The sequence below is a fragment of the Gossypium arboreum genome, chromosome 12, assembly GCF_025698485.1.
Source record: "Gossypium arboreum isolate Shixiya-1 chromosome 12, ASM2569848v2, whole genome shotgun sequence".
Classification (NCBI taxonomy): domain Eukaryota; kingdom Viridiplantae; phylum Streptophyta; class Magnoliopsida; order Malvales; family Malvaceae; genus Gossypium; species Gossypium arboreum.
Window position 1 is genome coordinate 43058775 of NC_069081.1, and position 25402 is coordinate 43084176.

At 32.9% G+C, this 25402-nt stretch overlaps 1 protein-coding gene across 1 annotated transcript; it reads left to right on the forward strand.

The window, feature by feature from the left end:
• Nucleotides 1–450: 450 nt before the first annotated feature.
• LOC108464820 (cysteine desulfurase, mitochondrial-like) lies at nt 451–2167 on the forward strand. Its single transcript, XM_017765096.2, has one exon. The coding sequence runs from the start codon at nt 574–576 to the stop codon at nt 1924–1926; it is 1353 nt and encodes a 450-aa protein (XP_017620585.1). The 5' UTR covers nt 451–573; the 3' UTR covers nt 1927–2167.
• The last annotated feature ends 23235 nt before the right edge of the window (nt 2168–25402 follow it).

Consider the following 25402-nt stretch of genomic DNA (forward strand, 5'->3'; position numbering starts at 1 on the left):
TGGATCACTTTTAGTCCCTATACTATTCGAATTTTTAAAATTTAATCTTGACACAAATTGCAATCGTTAAATCCGTTAATTCACTTTTTTAGAAGTAAAATGTTAAAATAATAGGTTATGGCATTACACATGTAAGAGTGTGTTTGTCGTAAAAGATTTTAGAAATAATAAGACTTAATAAATTTATCAACTATAATTTAGTCGAATTGAAATTTTAAAATTTTAAAATATAAAAATTAAAATAACAAAAATTAAAGTAAAATAACCAAAATTACAACTTACGCAAAAATTAATAGCAAAATTTAAACTATTTTTCAAATAAAATAAGTGAATATTTTCTAAATATGGTATATTTTTTCTAATAACTGATGTGGACTTAACCCTAAACTAAACTAAAACGTATTCACTTCTTTCCTTTACGTGGCAGAAAGTCGGACCACGTGTTAACATTGGCAGACATAAAGTCATTTATCGTAGTTTTATCAAAATCCTTTCCTCACCCGCACTAATCCTTTTCCTTTGCTTTGCTAGAACGCTGAAAAAAAAAGGGGTTCCAAGAGAAAAGGAGAAGAAATGGCCTCAAAGCTTCTTCGTCAAACCCTAACCAAAACCAACAGAACCGCCGCTATACGCTGCTTCTCCACCGCGGCTTCTGTCGCTTCCCCTTCCGAGTATGAGTACCCAACAGGAATCACCATGAAAGGTGTGAAAATTTCGGGTCGTCCGCTGTACCTCGACATGCAAGCGACTACCCCCGTGGATCCTAGGGTTTTAGATTCGATGCTTCCTTTTTACCTCTCTCGTTACGGGAACCCTCACTCCCGTACTCACCTCTACGGTTGGGAATCTGAAACCGCCGTCGAAACAGCCCGCGCACAAGTCGCGGCACTCATCGGGGCTTCCCCGAAAGAAATCGTCTTCACCTCCGGCGCCACCGAATCGAACAACATCTCAATCAAAGGCGTTATGCATTTCTACAAAGACAAGAAGCGCCACATCATCACGACTCAAACAGAGCACAAATGTGTTTTAGATTCTTGTCGGCATCTTCAACAGGAAGGTTTTGAGGTGACTTATTTGCCTGTCGGGTCGGATGGGCTTATTGATTTGGATACGTTAGGGAAAGAAATCCGGCCCGATACCGGGTTAGTTTCTGTTATGGCTGTTAATAACGAAATTGGTGTGGTTCAACCGGTTGAAGAAATCGGTAAAATTTGTAAAGAATTTAATGTCCCTTTTCATACTGACGCTGCACAAGCTTTAGGGAAGATTAAGATTGATGTAGAGAAATGGAACGTTAGTTTAATGAGTTTAAGTGGCCATAAAATTTATGGTCCTAAAGGAGTTGGGGCTTTGTATTTGAGAAGGCGGCCTCGGATTAGAGTTGAGCCACAAATGAATGGAGGTGGGCAAGAGAGAGGGATAAGGAGTGGGACTGTGCCTACTCCGCTTGTTGTTGGGATGGGAGCTGCGTGTGAGTTGGCGATGAAGGAAATGGAGTATGATGAGAATAGAATTAAAGGGTTGCAAGAGAGGTTATTGAATGGGATTAGAGAGAAGATTGATGGGGTGGTGGTGAATGGGAGTATGGATAGGAGGTATGTTGGGAACTTGAACTTGTCCTTCGCGTATGTCGAAGGGGAGAGTTTGTTGATGGGATTGAAAGAAGTGGCAGTGTCTAGTGGGAGTGCTTGTACTAGTGCTAGTTTGGAGCCGTCATATGTGCTGAGAGCCTTGGGTGTGGATGAGGATATGGCACATACTTCGATTAGGTTTGGGATTGGAAGGTTTACTACTGAGGAAGAGATAGATAGGGCAGTTGAGCTTACTGTGAAACAGGTTGAGAAATTGAGGGAAATGAGTCCACTTTATGAGATGGTGAAGGAAGGTATTGATATTAAGCAGATTCAATGGGCGCAGCATTGATGAAATGTTGAATATTGGTGAGGCAGTTTTGGATATGAATTCAGTGTCAAAAGAATATTTTGCACTGCCAGCTAAAGTTGCTTAAGCAGAGCTAGAATTGTATGGCTGTATCCTGGTTTACTTTTCTTGTCCGTGTACATGCCTTGAGAGCTTTCTTAGATAATTTATATGATTAGAGAGTAAATCTTGCATCCTATTTTGATAATAGAAACAATAAAATAACCAGCTTTATGTTGTTTAATATGTTCTGTAACTCTGAGCTCACTCTGTGTTGCATACCAAATAATAGCTAGTTTTATGTAGGTTTTTATGTGATGAATGAACAACTTGGGTGATCTATGACTGCCATAGTTATACTCCAATGCTGCTAGCAATGAAATGATTGGGTAGTCTCTGGTTGAATCAAGCATTTTAGAGTAGCTCATCAGTCATCATTCTGCACTGGATTCATTTGTTCAGACTTTGGGAAAGAGCTTGCTTTTGTGAATACATCTAAAGGATTTTCTTTGTTTATCATCTTCCCCTTTTTCCTCCAAGCTGGTGAGTTGCTTTCACTACTGATGTACGGTGCCTCTTGTTAACCACGTTTGGCTGTTTGTTGAGTTAAATTGTAAATTTTGGTGGAAAAAGATTCTTTTGATTACGATTGTCCTCAATCCTCATGCTGGTGTAGACCAATACTGGTCTCTAGGATGAAGAAGAGTTCTAGTAGATTGGATCTTGATGGCTGTTCTCTAAATAATGGTGTTATTTTAGATTGCTTAGCATAACTTGGAGGATAGTTTCCTAGCTGATTGGGGGACCCGAGACAACTTGAACCATGTTCCTTGAGATTTCTGCATAGAAAGCATTAGGTGGTCAAGAATCACTTGGCATAAATGGTTATAATTATGTAAGATTACTATTCATAATATGATTATAGCAAAATATAAGATATAGGGTGGAATGTTCTTACATAATTTTAGTTTGATTCATTTTAAACAAGTTTATTGTCATTAATTTTAGGTCTCAATTTTCATAAAAATATAATAAATTATTAGATTTATATATTAATAAGTAAATATATGTCAATGAAATAAATTTATAAAGCATATTATAATAATTTATGGCTAATCATAATTATAATTATAATTAATATATTAATAAATAATAAATAAGTTAGCACAGTAAATATAGTAATTATAATTTTAAAGTGTGATATTTATTGATTCACTGCAGAAAAAAAAGATATTTTTGTTTTTATTAGATTTAAATTTTATTAGAGAAGAAAATGATTAAAAAGTAAATTGATTCAAAACTTAAGAATAAGTTCGTAGCTTAATCTAAGGAGATGATTGAAATATTGAAAATTTAAATAATATAATTTTATTTCAAAATATAACATTATAAGTCATAAATGTAAGATTTAACCTTAATTTTCACTCCTCAATGCATTTAGCACAGCTAATGCCATACTACATGCTCCCACTTGAATATTTGATGGCTGCAAATGATGCATACTCTTGAGGCTCTAAAAATTCTTACTCGAATTGTAGTCTTAGAGGCTCTAAAATCTACTGAATTTGGGTTTTGTTGAAAGTTGGGACACTTTCACCACTTCCATAGGCAATAGTATTTCATATTTGCATACAGATGATGGATAAATTTGCAGATGATGGTAGTCATTGGGTTTGGGCTTGCTATTCTAAGGCGGATGGTAAACTACTTCACTTCAAAGGGTAGTGACCGAAGGTTCTGGCCCAGTAAGCTATTCTGGGGTACAAAACAAACTGGTTTTTAAGGGCTTGTAATTTTTCGATTTATGGATGGATTAACCACCTTTAAGCCTTGATAATAATATTCTTCCTCTTGGACCCTGGTTTTCACTCTCTTTGCCAACGTGACCAGGTTAGGAATCGACCGAAGGTTCTTCCTTATTTTTTTTTTCTCAAACTGTGATCTCGAAAAGAAATTTACTCTTCTACTTGAGAAATTGATATTCTATCAAAAAGTTAAAAATGGCTACAAGATAAAGCTGTTTATAGACACTAAACAGAGCAAAGAATTGGTGATCTTGATTGAGACCAATTTGTAGAATCAATGAAAAAAGGAGAGCTAGAATCCAATTTCAAAATGGCCGTGGCAGTACGTACTATCCAATCTGATTACAATATCTAAATCAACCGGGAATCTTTAGGGGTGACTCGTGTCCTTGCTGTTCTTTCTGTATAAGGAGAGTATATATGGTGGATGGGTTAAGGGGGAGACAGTGAAATTTTAAGCATACAAAGAAAACTAGGCTGTGGGAATCAGAATCCTGTTTTGCTGCTGTGGACCTCAGCCTTTTCCTCGGAGGTGTCTGTCTTCACAGTTTTAAGGAGATGGAGGATATGGAGCTCCATGTCCCCCCCCCCCCCCAACCACCACCACCACCACACGCACACACGTGAGACTGTTGCACCAAAATCTCTGCCATTATACTCTTTCCCAAGGATGAGTTTTAATCATATCTCCCAATTAAGAGCGGTCGGTCCCAGCCATCGTTATTTTTAGAACTTGAATCATTGCTCAGAACTGGTAGGTAAAATATGACGAAAACTCACTGTGTTTCTCTCTATCTTGGTTTTTTTTTTTTTTTACGGCATTTGTTTTTTGTCTAGGGGAGATCATTTTTAGGTTAAAACTAAGTAAATCAACTTTAATGTCCGCTTCCATTTGAACGGTTTTGTACTTATGGATTCGATTTTGTTGATTATTTGGACTGGTTATAAGTTTTAGATTTTTAAATTGCTTTGATTGAAAAAATTAATTTAATTTAATATTTTTAAATTATTTAAAATATATTTATAATTTATAATATATTAAATAAACATATATTATTTAAGCCTAATAACTAAATTAATAATTTCCCTTCCGTTAAAAAAAAAATAGTTCTATGTAAACCTCTACCGTTATTTGATACAGCATTGAAGCTTTTAGAAAATGTTTAGGTTTTTGATGACCTCAGGGAATGTTATTTGTCAGCGTGGGATTATTCATGTTTAGGGTTTTTTACTATAATAATATGAAAAAAAAATTAAAATGGGATATCCTTAAGATTATATACGAAAATGGGTTATTAGAAGTGATAGAGGGTGGTGCATAGGCGGCACCACCCTCAAATATGACACAATTTGAGTTAAAAAAAACATTTTCAGTTAAAAAAAAAGAGTAGGACGAAAAAAAAATAATAAAATATGGGTGGAGGGTACCCCACAGGCGGCACCAGTGGAGGGTACCCCACAGGCGGCACCGCTGACTCCTCTACACCGACGGGACTCGTCACTGCCACCGACGGGACTGGTCTCAGACATTTTTTTTTATTGTGTTTGGGGACCTTAAAATGGTCCCCAATTTCTATGTGTGCGTGAGTGAAGAAGAAGAAAGGGGGAAGGAGAAGAGAAAGAGAAGAGAAGAAGAAGAAGAAGAAGGAGTAGGCGGCATTGGTGAGGGAAGAAAAAGAAAAGAAAAAGAAGGAGAAGAAGAAGAAGAGGGAGGAAGGAAAAAAAGGTAATGTTTTTTAAGGAAATAATTTTAATTGATAATTTAAGGAAATAAATGATTTATATTAATTGTTAATGTTATTATTGTTGATTGATTTTGATTTAATTTTAAATTTAATTTTTGCAAGGTATATTTTGGATAAAAGAGATATTAAGGTATATTTGTATTTATTTTAATTTTATATATATTCATAATTTATTTTTAATTTTTATTGAAGTAAAAAATCCTATCTATGTTATGTAGAAAAATATTTTATTATTATTATATTTAATTTATTTGGTAAGTGTGTTTTAGGTTAATTAGATATATTTTTATTAATTTTATTTGGCATGTTATATTTTATTTTTTTATTTTTTATGTGATGAGTTTTTTACAAAAATAGTATAAAAATATTAAAAGAATAGCTTAATAGTATATTTTAAAATATATATTTTAAGAAATTTGAAAATAAAAAAGGTCAAAATCAGAGTTTTTTTACTAAATTAATATAAATATACTAAAATAATACATATGAAACATTATGTACTAAAATAATAAAAAATAAAATAAAAAATAGTATATTTTGAAAAATAAAATCCGAAAATAAAATAAAAACAAACGGCCAAAATCAGAATTTTTACTAAATTAATATAAAAAACTAAAATAATACATTTAAAACATTATGTACTAAAATAATATAAAAAATAAAATACGAAAATAGTATATTTTAAAATAAAAATCCGAAAACAAAATAAAAAGGCCAAAACCACAGATTTTTACTAAATTAATATAAAAAAACTAAAATAATACATGAAACATTATGTACTAAAATAATATAAAAAACAAAATACGAAAATAATATATCTTAAAAATAAAACCTGAAAATAAAAATAAAAAGGCCAAAATCAGAGTTTTTTCTAAATTAATATAAAAAATAAATAACACATTTGAAACTTTATATACTAAAATAATATAAAAAAATAAAATACGAAAATAGTATATTTTAAAAATAAAATCCGAAAACAAAATAAATAAAAGCGGCCAAAATCACAGATTTTTACTAAATGAATATAAAAAACTAAAATAATAAATGAAACATTATGTACTATAATAATATAAAAAATAAAATACGAAAATAGTATATTTTAAAAATAAAATCCGAAAATAAAAAATAAAAAGGCCAAAATCGAGTTTTTTTCTATATTCATATAAAAAACTAAAATAATACATTTTAAATATTATGTACTAAAATAATATAAAAACATAAAACACGAAAATAGTATATTTAAAAAATAAAATAAAAATAAACGGCCAAAATCGAGTTTTTATTAAATTAATATAAAAAACTAAAACAATACATTTGGAACATTATGTACTAAAATAATATAAAAATAAAATATGAAAATAGTTTATTTTAAAAGTAAAATCCAAGAATAAAATAAAAACAAACGGTCAAAATCAAAATTTTTATTAAATTAATATAAAAAATACAAAAATAATACATTTGAAACATTATGTACTAAAATAATATAAAATAAAATACAAAAATAATATATTTTAATAAATAAAATCCGAAAATAAAATAAATACCAAAATATATTGAACTACATGCGGGTATATTATATATATTATAATTTAAACCAAAATATTTTACTTATTATCATTTTAAAATAATAATAAAAATATTTGTATTTGAATTGGGTATATTTATTTTTTTAATGTAGTATGACAAAAATATGTTGTCGGAAAAACGGTTTGGTATTTTTTTGTAATTAAAAGCAATATATATAAAATTTAGTTATTTTGACAAATATTTAAAATCCATCAAACATTGAAATTAATAACCGAAATTTATTTGAAATTGCAGGTATGGCAACGGCTTCATTGATTAAGGAAGATCCTCACATAGATGACATAGTAAATAAAACGGTAATATATTGTTATTTGTTACTCACATGTTCCATTTAAAAAGATTTATGTAATTTACGCAAATAAATTATGTTATTATAACTTATTTCTGCAATTTAACATTGTCAGGAATCGTACCGCGTATTAAGGGGCCGGGTGAATGGTTTAGGAAATTCCCTGGATGCACGACTGATGCCATACTTGGAGCTAATTGGATTGGTCGTGACATTGATCCGGACGTTTGATTTGCGGTACGATTTAATATCCGCATTGGTTGAGCGTTGGTGCCCGGAGACCCACACTTTTCATTTGCCGTGTGGGGAGTGCATTGTCACTCTGGAGGATGTTGCACTGCAACTTGGGCTCCCAATCGATGGGAGTCCGGTAACGGGCGTAAGTGCGTTAGCTGAGCCGGCTGCACTTTGTTATAGCCTCCTAGGAGACTCGTCCGGCGATGATGAGTCCATTTTATCAGGTTTGAAATTTACATGGTTGAAATCAAATTTTTAGCATTTACCAGATAATGCCACTGAAGAAGAGTTGACATGCGCAGCTCGAGCGTACATTATGCATATTATAGGGGGTGTATTGATGCCTGATGCGAGCAACAACAGGGTTCATATCATGTATTTACCTCTATTAACTGATTTGCATAATGTTCGCTCGTATAGCTGGGGCTTCGCAGTTCTGGCTATGTTGTATTGTGAGCTTTGTCGGACGACAAAGCCTCATGCTGCAGACATAGGCGGATGCCTTATATTGTTGCAGTCATGGGCTCTTTATCGAATGCCATTCTTGGCATCAGTTAGTCACCAGCCATATGTATATCCACTAGTTAACAGGTGATAAAATTTAACTTGTTCTTAATTGATAGTTTCTTTATAATGATACTATTCTAACGATACTATATTTATTTGAAATTTGTTTTCGTAGATGGAGTATTTATCCGGGTATCTAGAGGTCGTACACTGTCCCGATATATCGTTTGTTGATTGAGCAACATGCCGGAGAAGGGGTAAGCTATTCCAATATTCGCGACATGTAATTACTTTATATATCTTACTCAAACCGTGTGAAATTTTAACCATGGTATTAATCGTGCAGTTTATTTGGATGCCATATCGTAGACCAGAAATTGTGGTCGTTATACCATCTTCTGCCTACATTCATTCTCAATTGTGGTACACTAACGCACCAATTATCAGTTTCAATGTAGTCGAGTGGTACCATGGGGATCGAGTATTATGATAGTTTGGTTGCATCCAGTATATCCCGGATCCGCCAAAGGAGGTGGGGAAGGTTCACGGCATCAACAAGAGAGGGAAACATGGAATGCATTGGGGGGTTGTGCACCGGAGGTAAATTGCGGTGTGGGATAATCGGATGGGTCGAAGACCTCGGATAGATATGTCTTCCGATTTGCAACCATCGCCAGAGTACATGCAATGGTACTTTAGTATGGGAAAGCCATATTTACTTGGTGCCCGATCATTGTAGTCCCCCCGCGACGCGGCGACACAGGGCATCTGAGACGATGGCGATATAGAGCCTGATCCACAGCCAGATCTCGAGCCCGAGCGAGAGGTGGAACCCTAAGCATAGCCTGAGGCCGAGTCTGAGCAATCGCATTCACATTCGGCTGATACTTCTTATCATCCGGATTTCCCAGACAATGACTATTTCCCGGGCTCGTCAGGGGGCGGATACCATTACGGGTTTGATATCTTTGGGTCGTCTCCATTGCATCACAGCACTTCTCTCGGCCTGTATCCCCCTCAGTACAGCGCTAGCCTCAACCCATATCCACCGCAGTACTCCACTCCTCCTGGGATGTATCCGCTGCAGCATGGCACTCCTCCTAGCTCAAGTTCATCGATGCCATTTGAGCCATATGATTTTTCTTCCATGTATCAGACACCCTCACCTGCGACTGAAGAGGATGTTGGTCGTCGTGATCACCCACAACGTGAACGTTGACCTCCGAATAGGTATACCCCTAGGACCACACCATCTAACCATCAACTTTAGGGGTTTATTGGGTTTTGATATTAAAAAAGTTTGTATTTCTTTCTATATATTTAGTTAGATTAATTGGAACTTTGAAAATTGTAACAAAATTTGACCATAAAGTAAATAAGATTAATTTGGACATTTTGAACATTAAAACAGTAAAACTTAACAAACTTAGTATTGCAATATAAATTAAATACATTACAACATTAATCTAATTGGAACAAATTTTGCAATATAATTTTTTTATATAAATTAAATACATTACAACATAGGCTCAATTCCTACCCGATCGTGACGATTGTCCAATATGATAGTTTTTTTGCGGGCATTTACTCCGATTATGACCAGCTAACCTGCATAATCCATAACGCTTACCATCGAATTTCTCCCTAATGTCCATCTCATTACGAATTCTGGATGATTGCGGACGACCTCTCGGATTCCTACGTAGCCCTCTGTCTGGGACAAGTTCGAAAGTCGTCGGAGGCACCTCCCACGTAGACAACTCAGGCAGGACGGGGAACTCATTTTCCCAGACACATAACGTGCGCTCGAGTGTTACACATCATCAAAAAATTTTTCAACATTAAGGTTTACCTTAGCACACGCTACCACGACATGCGCACATGGATAATGAAGTGTTTGGAACCTCCTGCAATCACACCGTCTGTTACGGAGATCGACTCCATATGACCTAGGTGGTATACCAGGTCGATGACCGATGGTCTCTGTAACATGAAATCTTTCATGGCGTCGTGAATATATTTCTACATTCATCGACCTCGCCATCCGATGATTTGCAACCATTGCATCCCTGACATCTTCGACAAACACGTATCCTGCCTCTATCTGGTTGACTTGTTGCTAATCCATTCTTGGCATCAAGGTTGCCAACCTGTAAAATGTAGCCGAAAAGACAGATGAAATCGGAAGATGTCGTGTTTTCAACAACATAGTGTTGACCCCCTCCACTAAGTTTGTGGTCATTTGACCATAACGAAAGCCCTCATCAAAACTTTGAGCCCATTGCCATGGCTCCATAGTACCCAACCACTGTTGGAAAGATGTGTTCGTTTGACCCTCCATGTCACTCTCAAGTCGAGCCATTCTTTGGCGAAAAATATGTGGCTCCAGCTCGTGCGCTGTATATGTATTAAAGAAAGATAAGTTACAATATTGGCCTAAAGCATTAAAACATATGTTGAAAAGATAAGGTAATCATTTACCCATTTTTACAACTTGTCTCTTCCAGTCTGCATTCTTATAATCTCGATGAAAGTTAGCCGCGATATGCCGGATACATTAAACAGATTTCCATGGTACACTGGAACGCCTAATGGCGGCAATTAATCCTTTCCCTCTATCGGAGATGATACAAATATTATCGTTGCTAATAACATACCTCCGCAAGTTGGTAAGGAAGAATTCCCACGATTCCATGTTCTCTTTATCTACGATGGCAAATGCTATCGGGAGCACATTCCTGTTGCCGTCTTGAGCAACTGCAAGAAGTAAAATCTGTGTATATTTTCCATATAGCCACGTCCCATCTAATTGCACAAACGGCTTGCAGTGGGGAAATGCGAGCACACATGGATCAAACGTCCAGAACATCCGATGGAAAATTTTTTTTTCTGGTTATAATTGGTCATCTGGCCCGTAATAAGGTCGTGTCTGTAACTCAATGATAGTCCCAGGTACGTACTCTCGTATAGCGGCTATCCATCCCTGTAACTCGTTATACGATGCATCGAAATCCCCATACAATTGCTCCATTGCCAATTGTTTAGCTATCCACGCCTTTCGATATGATACTCGTTACTGAAATCGTGCCTGCATTTCGGCAATCAGTACTGAAACTTTAATGGTCGGTATGTCCTTCACCATTGGCATGATAAACGTACAGATAGTTTTAGAATCAAATTTTCCATGGTCTTCAGTCATACGTATTAATGTGCACGTGTGAGGCCCAACAAATTTACGTATCTCCCACATCTGGGTTTTTTGAATAAATGCAGCTCGTACACGCCAATTACAGCCTTCCGCCGACTTCCAACACTCCAATATATAATGTCGGTTTAGACACTGCAACTTTGTAATCCACTGATATATTCATGCTATACCGCTTAATAGCAAATACACACTCTTTTTTGCTTTCGAATCTCTGGCCTACCAATAACTCCTCATGATCAGAATTTACCGCCAGCCGGTGAGCAGGAAATATTTCAAGGTACTTTGGGAACTCAGCTTCATGCGCCGCGTCGGGGTCTATGAGCGACATGTGTGGCCCATGGTTATTGTGTATCATAATACGGCGCATCTGGTTCCCCACTGAAGACGCGTTAATGTTTTCATTGTCATTCACATCTTCATCGTCAATATCATCGGGGACATCGTCCACATCGGGATCACTATCACTATCGACCTCTTCATCACAATGATCACTATTATCGTATCCATCATCACCAACCACGTCAATATCGGGTGTAACATTAAGATCGATATCAATCCCACGTATAGTCGATTCACTATCAATGTATGATATTGGAACCACCACGCACGGTTCTTCAGTTGCATGTTCTTCACCATATGCAGTGAGATCTTCATTCTGCTCCATACTAGCTAACTCAGCAAATAAGTGAATCGGTGAATTTTTTTCACTCCCATTCCCACAGTAAAGAGTTATCATTGTCTCCACGTCTTCGTCGTCTACAAGTTCCATTTTGGTGAATTTGATAGGATCTGTCGAAACTAGAATCTTGTAGAAAAATTTTGAGATCCTTCTCCCACAACGTCTAACAATTTTTGCGTTAATTCTTCCCTTCATATCATCCAATGAGACATTTCTATTAAATCTCATTGCTATTTGTTGTCGACATTCTAATATGCATCCAACGGTTGTTGTTAAGATGATTCCATCGAAATAAACGCATAAGAAAAACTGATTATCCATCTTCAATACTCAATCTGTTAAAAAAATAAACAAAATTTCTCAAAACAATTTCGAACAATAAATAAATTACTTAAATACAAAATTAATTAATCAATATGCAATTTTTTTTCATTCATAAGCCCATACTTTTTCAGTTCTAATTTTGTACATGAACAACATTTATTTTTACATTTAACCACTTATATTGAGTTCTACATTTTCTTCCATCTCCGATCCCATATCTTCATCTGGGAAATTCTCTACAATCCAATTTAGAAATTCTTGATTCTCTTCATATTCATCTTCTACAATCCAATTTGGAAATTCCTCGGGATCTTTTTCCTCTTCAATCTTTATAACTGGTATTGAATATATAAGTTCTCTTGGTAATTTCCTAACAACTAATTTATCCATCCATGGTTTGTCAAACACATTTTGCTTCACAATTAACTTTCGTGAACCTATACTTTGTCTTGCTATTTTCCTTGCTCCATAAGATATTATAAACTTCGCGAAGTTTATAACTAGATTCCAATAGGTTCGTGGTACCGATGTCTTCCAAAGTTCGTCTAAAATGATTTGATGCTCTTGTTCTATCAATGTCCTTCTAAGGGTTAGGTATTGCACTTTATTGTTTCTAATCATTTCATGACCCATCCATAACACTTTTTGCATCTTTTGATTTACAGTAATAAGGTGTTGAACAATGTCTTCTTCTGGTTTCATTCTGTAATCTTAGACTTCTCTCATCATCTTATCAACTTTCTCCCTTTGTGCTAAACTTATTATCTCATCAGGCAATACCAAATATGTTGCCATTTCTAACAATATGTTTAACAAAAATATTTTTAGTTGTTATCACTAATTAACAATTAGTTTATAATAGTTTTACTAACATAAAACTTTCAAATATATTTAAAAATTTAAAACATAATATTCACAATAAACACATAATTAATCTAAACACAAAACTTACTAATATTTCACAATAAACAAAATAAATTTTAAAACAAAATATAAAAGTAACACTAAACAAACTATATAATACTAACAAAATAATTTTTCTTATCATAATCTATTTTATTTAAAAAAATAACAACAACAAAATTACCTTTTCTTTTCTTTCTTCTTCTCCTTTCTTTCTTTCTATCTTCTTCTTAGTAAATTTTTTTTCAATCGGTAGTCGAATAGAGGGGGAGGTGAATATATCTTGGAGGGGTGAAGGTTGTGAAAAAGGCACCACTGGTGCTGCTGTGGGTACCCTCCTTTGGTGCCTTTGTGGGGTACCCTCCACTGGTGCCGCCTGTGGGGTACCCTCCACTGGTGCCGCCTGTGGAGTACCCTCCACCCATATTTTATTATTATTTTTTTTTCGTCCTACTCTTTTTTTTAACTGAAAATGTTTTTTTTTAACTGAAATTGTGTCAGATTTGAGGGTGGTGCCGCCTATGCACCACCCTCCATCACTTCTAATAACCCATTTTCGTATATAATCTTAAGGACATCCCATTTTGGTTTTTTTTTCATATTATTATAGTAAAAAACCCCATGTTTACTTCTCGGGTACTAATACCTATTGAATGAGTGGAAAAAATTTTGATGCAAACATGTAAGGAGAGCTTGCCTCTTGAAATACCAAATTTAGTATATGAAGTTTAGCTAAAATTACCATAAAAATTATTGTATTAAAATTAGATTACATTTTACTTTCTATTTAAAAATAAATAAATTAATCATTATACATTAAATCAAAGAGTAAATTGGTTCTATAAAAGTTTTTATCTATTTATGTTGTTAAAAGTTGATCCATGTACATCAATACGACGTATACATAGCAGGCCATATGTCCTTTGTCTAGTTATTCCGTCAATCATGCCAATTTTTAATAGTACAAATAGATGAAAATTTAAATAAAAAGAATCAAATTTTTTTAATCTAATGTACAAAAAATAATTTATTTATTTCTTATTAAAGTATCCTATACAATTGTTTTCCTAGTATTCCTATACAATTGTTTTCCTAGTATAGGACATCCCATGTTGCTTTTACCAAGCTTTCGTGGTTTCTTAATACCCAAAGTCAATAAAGAGATTGAAAATTTAATTAGCCTTGGCAGTTTAAAAAATCATGGTCATTCCGTAGATGAAAGCTCCGCTACTTGGTGCAGAGATGAACTGCCTATAGTATTGCTATATCAATTTTAGATTAGAATTTAAACTTTGGATCTCAAATCCTGTTAGTGCCAAAGGGGGGAATTTTTTTTTTTTCATGTTTGTATAGTTAGTTCAGAGCCTGAAACTCAAGCAAGGATGGATCCATTGTATTTTATATATAAATTTTATATATAAATTATCATGTATTTTAGATTTAGTGTCTACATTATATAACATTTGTTTTCTTGACCAAATTGTATTTCATATAATTTGCCGCCCCCTTAAGCCATAAGATTATACTTTATATTAACAAAATATTTTCCAATTTTTAATTATATAATTTTGATAATAATAACTAAATATTAATGTATGATGGGCCTTGAAAAACTAAATTTATAGGTCTAATATGGACTTTAAAACTAAATTTCAGAATTAATTGATTAGGCTCATATCCATACATATTAGGTTAGTGACTTTTTAGTATTTTGATTTGTATGTTTTGCTAAGGAATTTTCTTCCTCCGGTGAGGTGTCGACCCTGCCGAAAGAAAAAGAAAGGAGTTTGATGTCAAGACCAAAAGTACAGAAGTAAAAAAATACAAATTATCTTTCTCTCTGCTCCTTACATAAAAGATCTCTCGATAAATATTTTTGCATAAATTATGTTCTTTATTTATTTGATTTATTTCTTTTTTTCCAAAAATGTTGTTTAATATATTATTCAGTCTTGAGGTTTTTGATTAAATTATGATCAACAAAGAGATCAAACCTTTTTTCCAAAAGGATAATGTGATTATTGAACTATTTAATTTTATATAGTGTGATGTTAGAATTAAGTGACCAATTCTTATTTAAATAAAATATAGTGGTAAAATAAAAGAAAAGAAAATCCCTATAGAACTACACTTCTTTTATTTTATTTTAGAATAAGATTTTTTAAACCTTATTAAACTCCATCTATTTGATATTGATTAGAATAAGGTGTTTCAATCTTTCTACACTCCTATTAGAATATGGCTTTACAAAGCCTATAAATAGACATAGTCTATTCCTCTTGTAATTAATTCAAATTAGACATAATGAATTTTCTTCTCCTCTGCTCGTGTTTTTTTCCCGAAAGGGTTTCTACGTAAAAATCTGTGTGTTCTTTATTTTTATTTCTCTTTTCTTGGCGATATATTGTCATTACCGACATTCTATTTTTACAAATTGGTATCTGAGCTTTCGGGTTATTCATCTCAATCACGATAATGACATCTTTGAAGTATGAAATTCCACTGTTGGATTGCAATACCAGATTTACGTTGTGGCAGATAAAGATGCAGACAGTTCTTGCACAGATAGACTTAGAGGAAGCCCTGCTAAGGGTAGATAAGATGCCTTCGACATTGACGGAGGAAGAGAAGAAGCACAAGGATCGAAAGGCATTAACACAATTACATCTGCATTTTTCTAAAGAAATTTTGCAGGATATGATGAAGGAGAAGACCGCCACTGAATTATGGAAGAGGCTAGAACAAATATGTATGTCGGAAACTTTAACCAACAAACTACATATGAAGCAGCACCTTTATGCACATCGTTTGGAGGAAGGTGCATCTGTGCATGAACACATAATAGTGTTTAAAGAAATTCTATAACACCCCTAACCCACATCTGTTGTCGGAACAGGGTTATAGGATGTTACTGGAGTTTACAAAATAACATAATTCCATTATTTATTTATGTTCATATCAAAGCTGTCCACTCAAGTCACAGTCACTAAATTATTTATATATTGAGCTATGGAACTCCAAATTAAGATCTGTTAATTTTCCCTGAAACTAGACTCACATATCTTCTTACCATAAAAATTTTAGAATTTTTGGTCTAGCCAATAAGTACAGTTTATTCTTTAAGGTCTCCCCTGTTTCGTTGTCCAATAGTTCTGACCCATCTTCACTAAAAATTAATTATCTTTTCATATGGGATTCGAATGATGTTCCTGTTTGTTTCTTTTGAAAGAATTATCTTTTCATATGGGATTCAAATGATGTTCCTGTTTGTTTCTTTTGAAAATATACTCATTTAGGATTTTAAGCATATAAATTATAACCCATAATTATTTTTTAAAATTTTTAATGATTTTTCCAAATCAGAATAAGGGAATCCAAAATCATTCTGACATTATCTCACAAAAATTAAAATATCTCATAATATGAAATTATTTTTCTTACACCGTTTCTTCTATGTAAAACTAGACTCAATAGGCTTTAATTTAATATTTTATTCAACCTATAATTTGATTTCCACAATTTTTGGTGAATTTTCAAAGTTGGACTACTGCTGCTGTCCAAAACTGTTTTAGTGAAAAATGTTGATAACTAAGTTTATAACACCTTTACTTCCTTTCAATTAAACCCTATACATGCCATATAAACCTTAAGATGCACAATAAAATTTACCGAAGTAATCTGGATAGTGTGCCTTGATGTGTTGATCGATCCGCCGATATCACGTAAATCTACAGAAACCATTAACACACAAAGTAAGCTTTGGAAGCTTAGTAAGTTCATAGGCTCATAATAACAAGCTTACCAAACATTTACAAACAATCAATATACAATATTACGCAATCAATTCCTGTCAAATACAATCTCAAATGATGAGTCTACTCAATTGAGCTCAGTATCAAATATCAAATCATATTCCCGCACTTAACTTCAACGATCACTTACCAATACTCATCAAATTAAGGGTCGTCTTACGGATTTGAGTACGTCGTTTGCTCAGTGCCACAATTCACAACTCAGTATGGTTTTCCTCATGGAAAATGCCATACCTATGTTTCATAACTCAGTATGGAAAATACCAGACCTACGTATCATAGCTCGATATGGAAATACCATACCTACGTATCATAGTTCGGTATGGAAATACCATACCTACGTATCATAGCTCGATATGGAAATACCATACCTACATTTCATAGCTGGGTATGGAAATACCATACCTATGTTTCACATTTTTTCATGGAACAATCATGGTCTTATCCGTCAATACATCACTTGTCACAAGTACTCAATCCTGCGTTTTCCTCCATTTGACTTCTAACTCGATTTTCACATTATTTCCCAATATTAACAATTCAATAGAAAAAATATGAAATAACACATTATATCATTCTCAATTTAACAAATAATTATACAAGTTCAACCATATGAACTTACCTGGGCCAATTTGTAGAAGTTATGGAAATTCAATGACTAATCAGAAATTTCCTCTATTTCACGTTTATCTTCGGATTCTCGATTCATAATATAGAATTTTCCATTCATTATAATTCATTCTAATTCTAATTCACTTCACAATTTATGCCATTTAATTTTCAAAATTACACTTTTACCCTAAAATTTATAGTTTTTACAATTTTATCCCTGTGCAATTCACCCATCAACTAAGCTAATTTTCATTAATTAACACTTTATTTCATTATTCCAAACTACCACACAACCTTTGATAATGAAAATTTCAACACTAAACCTTAATTCACAACTTTTTCATAATTAGGTCCTAAAATCAATTTCTATTGAAATTACTTGATAAATCATCATACATAAAAACTTAAAGCTTTAAATCCATGTTAATTCATCATAAAAAACCGAAACTTATCAATGGTAACTTTCAATTTTGTCCATAGAATAAAAAACTAATGAATTAAATACTTGGACCTAATTGTAAAAGTCACAAAAACATAAAAATCTCAAAGAGAAAGCAAGAATTGAACTCACATATGGCAAAATATGAAAAAACAGCTTCTTTCAGACCTCCCATGGCATTTTTGTTGAAGAAAAATATGATATCTCTATATTTTTCAATTTTGTCTTTATTTTATACGTTAAATTTGCAAAATTTCCAATTTTGCCCTTATTTCTCTTTATTTTCTTGCTGATTTTCTTGCCCAAACCGTCCAGCCCATTTAATTTAGACCTAATTACATTTTAAATCCCTCCTTATTAATCACTTAAGCTATTTAATCACTATTTAACAAATTTTGCACCTTTTTCAATTTAGTCCTTTTTAATAAATTGACTGTCCAAACGTTAAAATTTTCTAACGAAACTTTAATACTAACTCACTAACACTCCATAAATATTTATAAAAATATTTATGGCTCGATTTATGAAGTTGAGGTCTCGATACCTCATTCTCGACCCAATTTACCTAATTAATTCTTTTAAATCACCAAATTCATTAATTCAAAAATATTTCTATATTCACACTTGACTCATAGGTACTAATTTATTAAATTTTCAACCCACTCATTGGATTTAGTGCTCTCAAATCACTGTTTCTAATACCACTAAAATTTAGGTTGTTACAAATTCTCTCAAACTTGGAGGCCGTGGAGGTTCAGTATGATAAGGAAGATCTAAGGTTGATTCTACTTTGTTCGTTGCCCCTGCCTTATTCAACCTTTAGAGACACGATTTTATATAGCCGCGAGTCTCTCATAGTTGATGAGGTTTATGATTCTTTGACCTCGTATGATAAGATGAAGCATCTTGTGGTTATAACCGACTCTCAAGGAAAGGGTCTCATTGTTCATAGGAGACAAGATATAAATTGCTGATAATGATCGTGGAAGGACACAGGAACAGAATACTCATGGTAAATCTAAGGATAGATCAAAGTCTTCAAACAGAGGTAAAACTTGTAACTTTTGCAAGAAGAAAGGGCACATTAAATCTGAGTGCTATAAGTTACAAAATAAAATCAAAAGGGAGGCTGCGAATCAAAAGGGAAAACAACTAGAAAATTTTGATAAAGCTGATGTTGTAGAAGACTATAGCGGTGGTAAACTTCTATCAAAAATTCTAAAGTGAGCGATGAGAATATCCTTGATTCAGGCTGCACCTTCCACATGAGTCCCAATCAGGATTGGTTTACAACTTACGAAACAGTGTCTGAGGGTGTTGTTTTGATGGGAAATAATGCTTTGAATAAAATTACAGGTGTTGGAACAATTAAAGTTAAGATGTTTGATGGAGCTGTCAGAACACTTAGTGACGTATGACATGTTCCAGAATTGAAGAGAAATTTAATTTTGTTAAGTACTCTTGATTTAAAAGGGTACAAATACACAGCTAAAACTGGGGTTTTGAAGATTTCCAAAGGTTCCCTTGTTGTGATGAAAGGGCAAAGAAAGACTGCGAAATTATATGTTTTGTAAGGTTCTACTGTTATTGGTAATGCAGCTGTCATTTCCTCTTTCTTATTAGATGATGATATTACTAAACTTTGGCATATGCGCCTAGGGCATATGAGTGAGAATGGCATAGCAGAATTGAACAAAAGAGGACTTCTTGATGGGTAAGGAATTTGCAAATTGAAGTTCTGAGAGCACTGCATTTTTAGGAAGCAAAAAAGAGTTTGATTCACCGGAGGAATCCATAACATGAAGGGAACGTTGAAGTATATTCATTCTGATCTGTGGGGGCTATCAAGAGTGCCTTCGAGAGGTGGAGCTAATTATATGCTAACTTTTATTGATGTTTTTTCCAGAAAAGTTTGGGCGTTCTTCTTGAAGCAGAAAAGCGATGTGTTTTCCACATTTAAGTCTTGGAAAACTATGACTGAAAAACAGACAGGAAAACAAATAAAATACATTCGCACAGACAATGGCTTAGAGTTTTGTTCTGATGAGTTTAATAAACTATGCAAGTCAGAAGGGATTGTGAGACACTTGACAGTTGATCATACTTCACAGCAAAACAGCATTGCAGAATGAATAAATAGAACGATCATGGAGAAAGTTTGATGTATGTTGTCAAATGCCAACTTACCAAAGTCATTTTGGGCCGAAGCAGCCTCTACTACATGTTTTTTATTAACTGATCTCCATCCATTGCCATTAAAAAAAAAACTCTACAAGAGGTATGGTCTGGTAATCCTGCTAATTTTTCTGATTTAAAGATCCTTGGGTGCCCTGCATATGCTCATGTTAATAATGGAATATTGGAACCGAGATCCATTAAATGTATTTTTCTTAGTTATAAAGCTAGTGTAAAAGGGTATAAGTTATGGTGTCCTGAAAATAGAAAAGTTGTGATTAGCAGAGATATTGTTTTTGATGAAACTGCTATGCTACCTAACTTATCTCTTAAAAATTCTTCCAATAAAGAAAATCAAAAACAGGTGAAGCATCAGATTAATACAGAGTCGACTCCTCAAGCTAGTACAAAAATTGAGAATAGAGTTGCTTCTTCACCACAATACTCTATCACCAAAAATAGAACTAAAAGAGAAATTAAACCTCCAAAGAAGTATGCCGAGGCTGATCTAGTTATTTATGCCTTAAATGTGGCTGAAGATATAGATGCAATGTAACAGCCCTTAACCCTAAACCATCATCAGAATAGGGTTACGAGGTATTACCGGACATATCGGATAATTTACAAATAATTCTTAAACATGTTATAAAATAATCATAAATTCATATAAACTTTTACTAATTGACTTCATTTATTCATTTTTTTATTTAAAAATTCAATATAACCCTTTTATAAATATCTAACCTTCCCTGCAATTTCTAATCGCAACCAAACCAATTCTAGTATTTCAACCAATGCATTTATATATTCAAATATACTTTAATCATACATAACATATTGACTTAACAACTTAAGTAATAAAAACCCTACTATCATTTTTAATTAGCTCTTAAAACTATTCAAACCATTTCAATTCAATATCAATGCTATAACAAGTTCTACCATTTCACTAATTTAATCATCAAAATACCAGATACCTTTCTTTACAACAAAAATTATATAACATACTAAAATAACCATTAAAATCCCTATGTACATGCCACTTTCACTTAAGAGAAGAAAACATCACCAAAATCTTTTTGCTAGAGTCGGGATCGATCGGATGTTGGACCTGGACACTAGACTTCTATTAACATGTGTACAGAAACAACCGTACGCTGAGTATTTCATACTTAGTGGTATTACCATAATTCAAATTATAAACATAATAATCATATAAATTAAATCATTTAACTCTAAGATTTACTAATCCAATTCAAACATAAATTTGTCATTCTCAATATATTCATACAATTTAATTTAGCTATTCGTCAATTGAAACCATATACATTCATGTTGAGCCATTATCTAATTCATGAACCATTGGTTCATGCTTTCCATTCTCATACTCACATTCAAATCGCATTTTCAATTCATGTTCCATTTTTACATTTCTTTCAATGGCTCAACCAATTCCTTTTATTTAACTTAACTTTTCTTTTATTTACCCCTATTAACAAACTCAGACTTTGGTGGATACAAGGATCCAACCAAACACACCAGTTTGGCACCCAGTGCTTCATCGGATAGTTCGAAGCAAAGTTGACACCCAGTGTCTCATCGACCTAGCCGAAGTAAAGTAGTGCCCAGTACCTCATCGAATCTATCCGAAGTAACAGTATGACACCCAGTGTCTTATAGACTCGAGGTCGATGTATCCCTGAACACTTTCAATCCTATGGCATGCCAACTATATCCGACTCAGCCCGACTAGTTAATAGGGTTTCTGGATCACATATAAATCTCAATTCAGTTACAATTTCTCACATTTTCAATTCAATCATTTTCCACTTTTCAATCAAATTTTCAATTCACATATTCATAGTTCAATACACTTTCTCAATTCAATATACATTTCAATTATTTACATATAATCACAATTCAATTTAATTTCATACAATTCAATACTAATACTTATCATGCATATCAACTTAAAATTCAACAATTAATAATAATTAAATTGAATTATAGTAATACCAACACGTATTTCTCATTCAATTCAATTTTCTAAATTCAATTCAATAAAATTACTTGCCTCAATATTTACTTACTATAAAATAAATAAATTTAAAATTAATACTTAATAATAAATAACTTGAATTATAGTAATACAAACCTCGATTTCATAATTACTCCTCGATAACTTTCTTCTTTCCTTTTTGTGCTGATGCCTCGGGTTCTTTACTAGATATGAAAATAATAATAATTTACACTATTAATTACAACACTAATTAATAATAATTGAATTTCTATCCAATTTATACCCTAATTCCAATTTAATCCTAATCAAGTCATTTACTTTTCTAACTCAATTCATACTTTATTTCTATTCAATTTCCTTCCATATTCTACTTAACTATCTAATGTTCATAATAAAACCCTAATTTAAAACTTCTTTCAATTTAATCCCTACAACACAAAACTTATAGTCTAATTTACAATTTAATCCTTTAATCAATTCTAACTTGAAATTCATTCAATTAAACCCCTAATTCATTATTTTGTTCAACATGAACTATCTTCAAAAACCTAAGAACTTTCAAAACTTCAACTTAATTTCAACAAAAATTTGTTCTAAAGCTTTTAAAACATCAAAATTAAGTAAAAATAGCTTAATTGACTTACCAATTTAAACTCCAAGCTTTAAAACCTTAATTTCCCCCTTTTTCTTTCTCCCTATTCGATTGCTTCTCTGTTTCTTTTCTCCTTCATTTCTTTCTTTTATTCTTTTAGTTTCTTTATTCTTTTATGTTTATTTACTTTGTTAATTTAATAATAATAATTTCTATAATAAATATCTATTTAATAACAAATATTTATATTACATTTGTACACATATATTTTATACTTATCTATTATCATCACCATCCAATTTTCCTTATTTTATTTATTTTATATAATTTAATATTTTAATATAATAAAAATCTATTTACTTAAATAAAAGTAATTAAATAAAAATATTACAGTTATACAAATATAATTATTACACATGTATATTTTTATTACCATACATTTGTCTTTATTTTAATTTACTTCATAGTATAATAATATAATATCAATTAAATAATATAATAATAACTTAATTAATGGATAAAATCTAAGAAAAATTCATTTGCCGCCTCAATTATGACAAATGGCATAATTGCCATTTTAGTCTTTTATATTTTCTTTTAATCTATAATTCAATTTTTACTCCTTATTGAATTTAGTCCTTTTTCCTAATTACTCTTAATTAAACTAAATTCACTTAATTAAAACCTAATTAAACACACAACTAGTCTCATAAATATTTCTAATAAATTTTTACGAACACATTTCTCTAAGACAGAGGTCCGATAATGTACTTTTTTTATGCTTGTGAATTTGAGGTCATTACATGCAAACCAAGAGCCATTTAGTTATTCTGAGGCGGTTAGTTGTGAAGACTAAAAAAAGTGGATGTTTGCTATGTAAGAGGAGATGGAATCACTCCACAAAAACAAAACATGGGATCTTGTGAAACTTCCTAAAGGTAAAAAGGTTGTTCGTTGTAAATGGGTGTTTAAAAACAAAGAAGGGACTTCAGGAGTTGAAGAACCCAGATATAAAGTAAGGCTTGTTGCAAAAGGTTACAGTCAAATTACAAGAGTGGACTTCATAGATGTGTTCTCCCCAGTTGTAAAGCATAGTTTGATTCGAGTTTTGCTTGCTATTGTGGCCATGCATGATTTGGAGCTTGAGCAGTTAGATATAAAAACTGCATTTTTGCATAGAGAACTTGAGGAGGACATTTACATGCAACAACCAGAGGGTTTTACAGTCTTAGAAAAAGAGGACTATGTTGCTTGTTGAAAAAGTCCCTTTACGATTTGAAACAGTCACCAAGACAGTGGTATAAGAGGTTTGATTCCTTTACGACTTCTCATGATTTCAAAAGAAGTAGTTTTGACAGTCGTGTTTACTTTAAGAAAAATAGTGATGGTTCTTTCATGTATCTACTTCTTTATGTTGATGACATGTTGATAGCAACAAAAGATAAATGAGAGATAACAAAGGTCAAAGCCCAACTAAGTGAAGAATTTGAGATGAAAGATTTGGGACTAGCAAAGAAGATATTTGGTATGGAGATTCTCAGTGATAGAAAAGCAAGTAAATTGTACCTAAGTCAGAAGGGGTACATTGAGAAAGTTCTTGGTAGGTTCAATATGAAGAGTGCTAAGCCTGTTAGTACTCCTTTAGCAGCCTATTTTAGACTTTCATTGGCTTTGTCTCCACAATCAGATGATGAGATTGAGTACATGTCACATGTTTCATACTCTAGTGCTGTGGGATCTTTTATGTATGCTATGGTTTGTTCACGTCCAGATTTATCATATGCAGTCAGTACAGTTAGCAAATACATGGCAAATCCTGGTAAAGAACCTTGGAAAGAAGTTCAGTGGATTTTAAGATACTTACGAGGTACTACTGTTATTTTCTTATAATTTGGAAGAACTAGAGATGGAGTCATTGGTATGTTGATGCTGATTTTGCTGGAGGCCTTGATAGGAGAAGATCCCTAACAGGTTATGTCTTTACAATAGGAGGTTGTGCAATCAGTTGGAAAGCCACTTTGCAAACTACAATCGTTTTGCCTACCACTGAAGCTGATTACATGGCGATTACTGAGGCTTGTAAAGAAGCAATTTGGTTGAATGGACTCTTTAGTGAACTCAATGAGGACCTTCAAATCAACACAGTATTTTGTGACAGTCAGAGTGCCATCTTCCTTACAAAAGATCAAATGTTTCATGAGAGAACAAAACACATTAATGTTCGGTATCATTTTGTTCGTGATATTATAGCTCGTGGTGATATTGTTGTGAGCAAAATTAGTACTCATGAAAATCCTAAAGATATGATGACTAAGTCACTTCCTATAACCAAGTTTAAGCATTGCTTAGACTTGGTTGGTGTTCATTGTTGAAATTAAACCCTCAAGAGGTTTTATGGAAGAGGTGGAGAACTTATTCGTTAAGAGTTCGCGATGAAGAACTTGTTCATTGAGAATTCGTGTCAAGGTCGAAATTATTAGAATTAAGTGACCTGAATCCTTATTTAAATAAAATACAGTGGTAAAAGAAAAGAAAAGAAAAATCC

Bases quoted from the DNA above. Each gene is read 5' to 3' on its own strand.
- LOC108464820 (XM_017765096.2), top strand. From the start codon at position 574: ATGGCCTCAAAGCTTCTTCGTCAAACCCTAACCAAAACCAACAGAACC.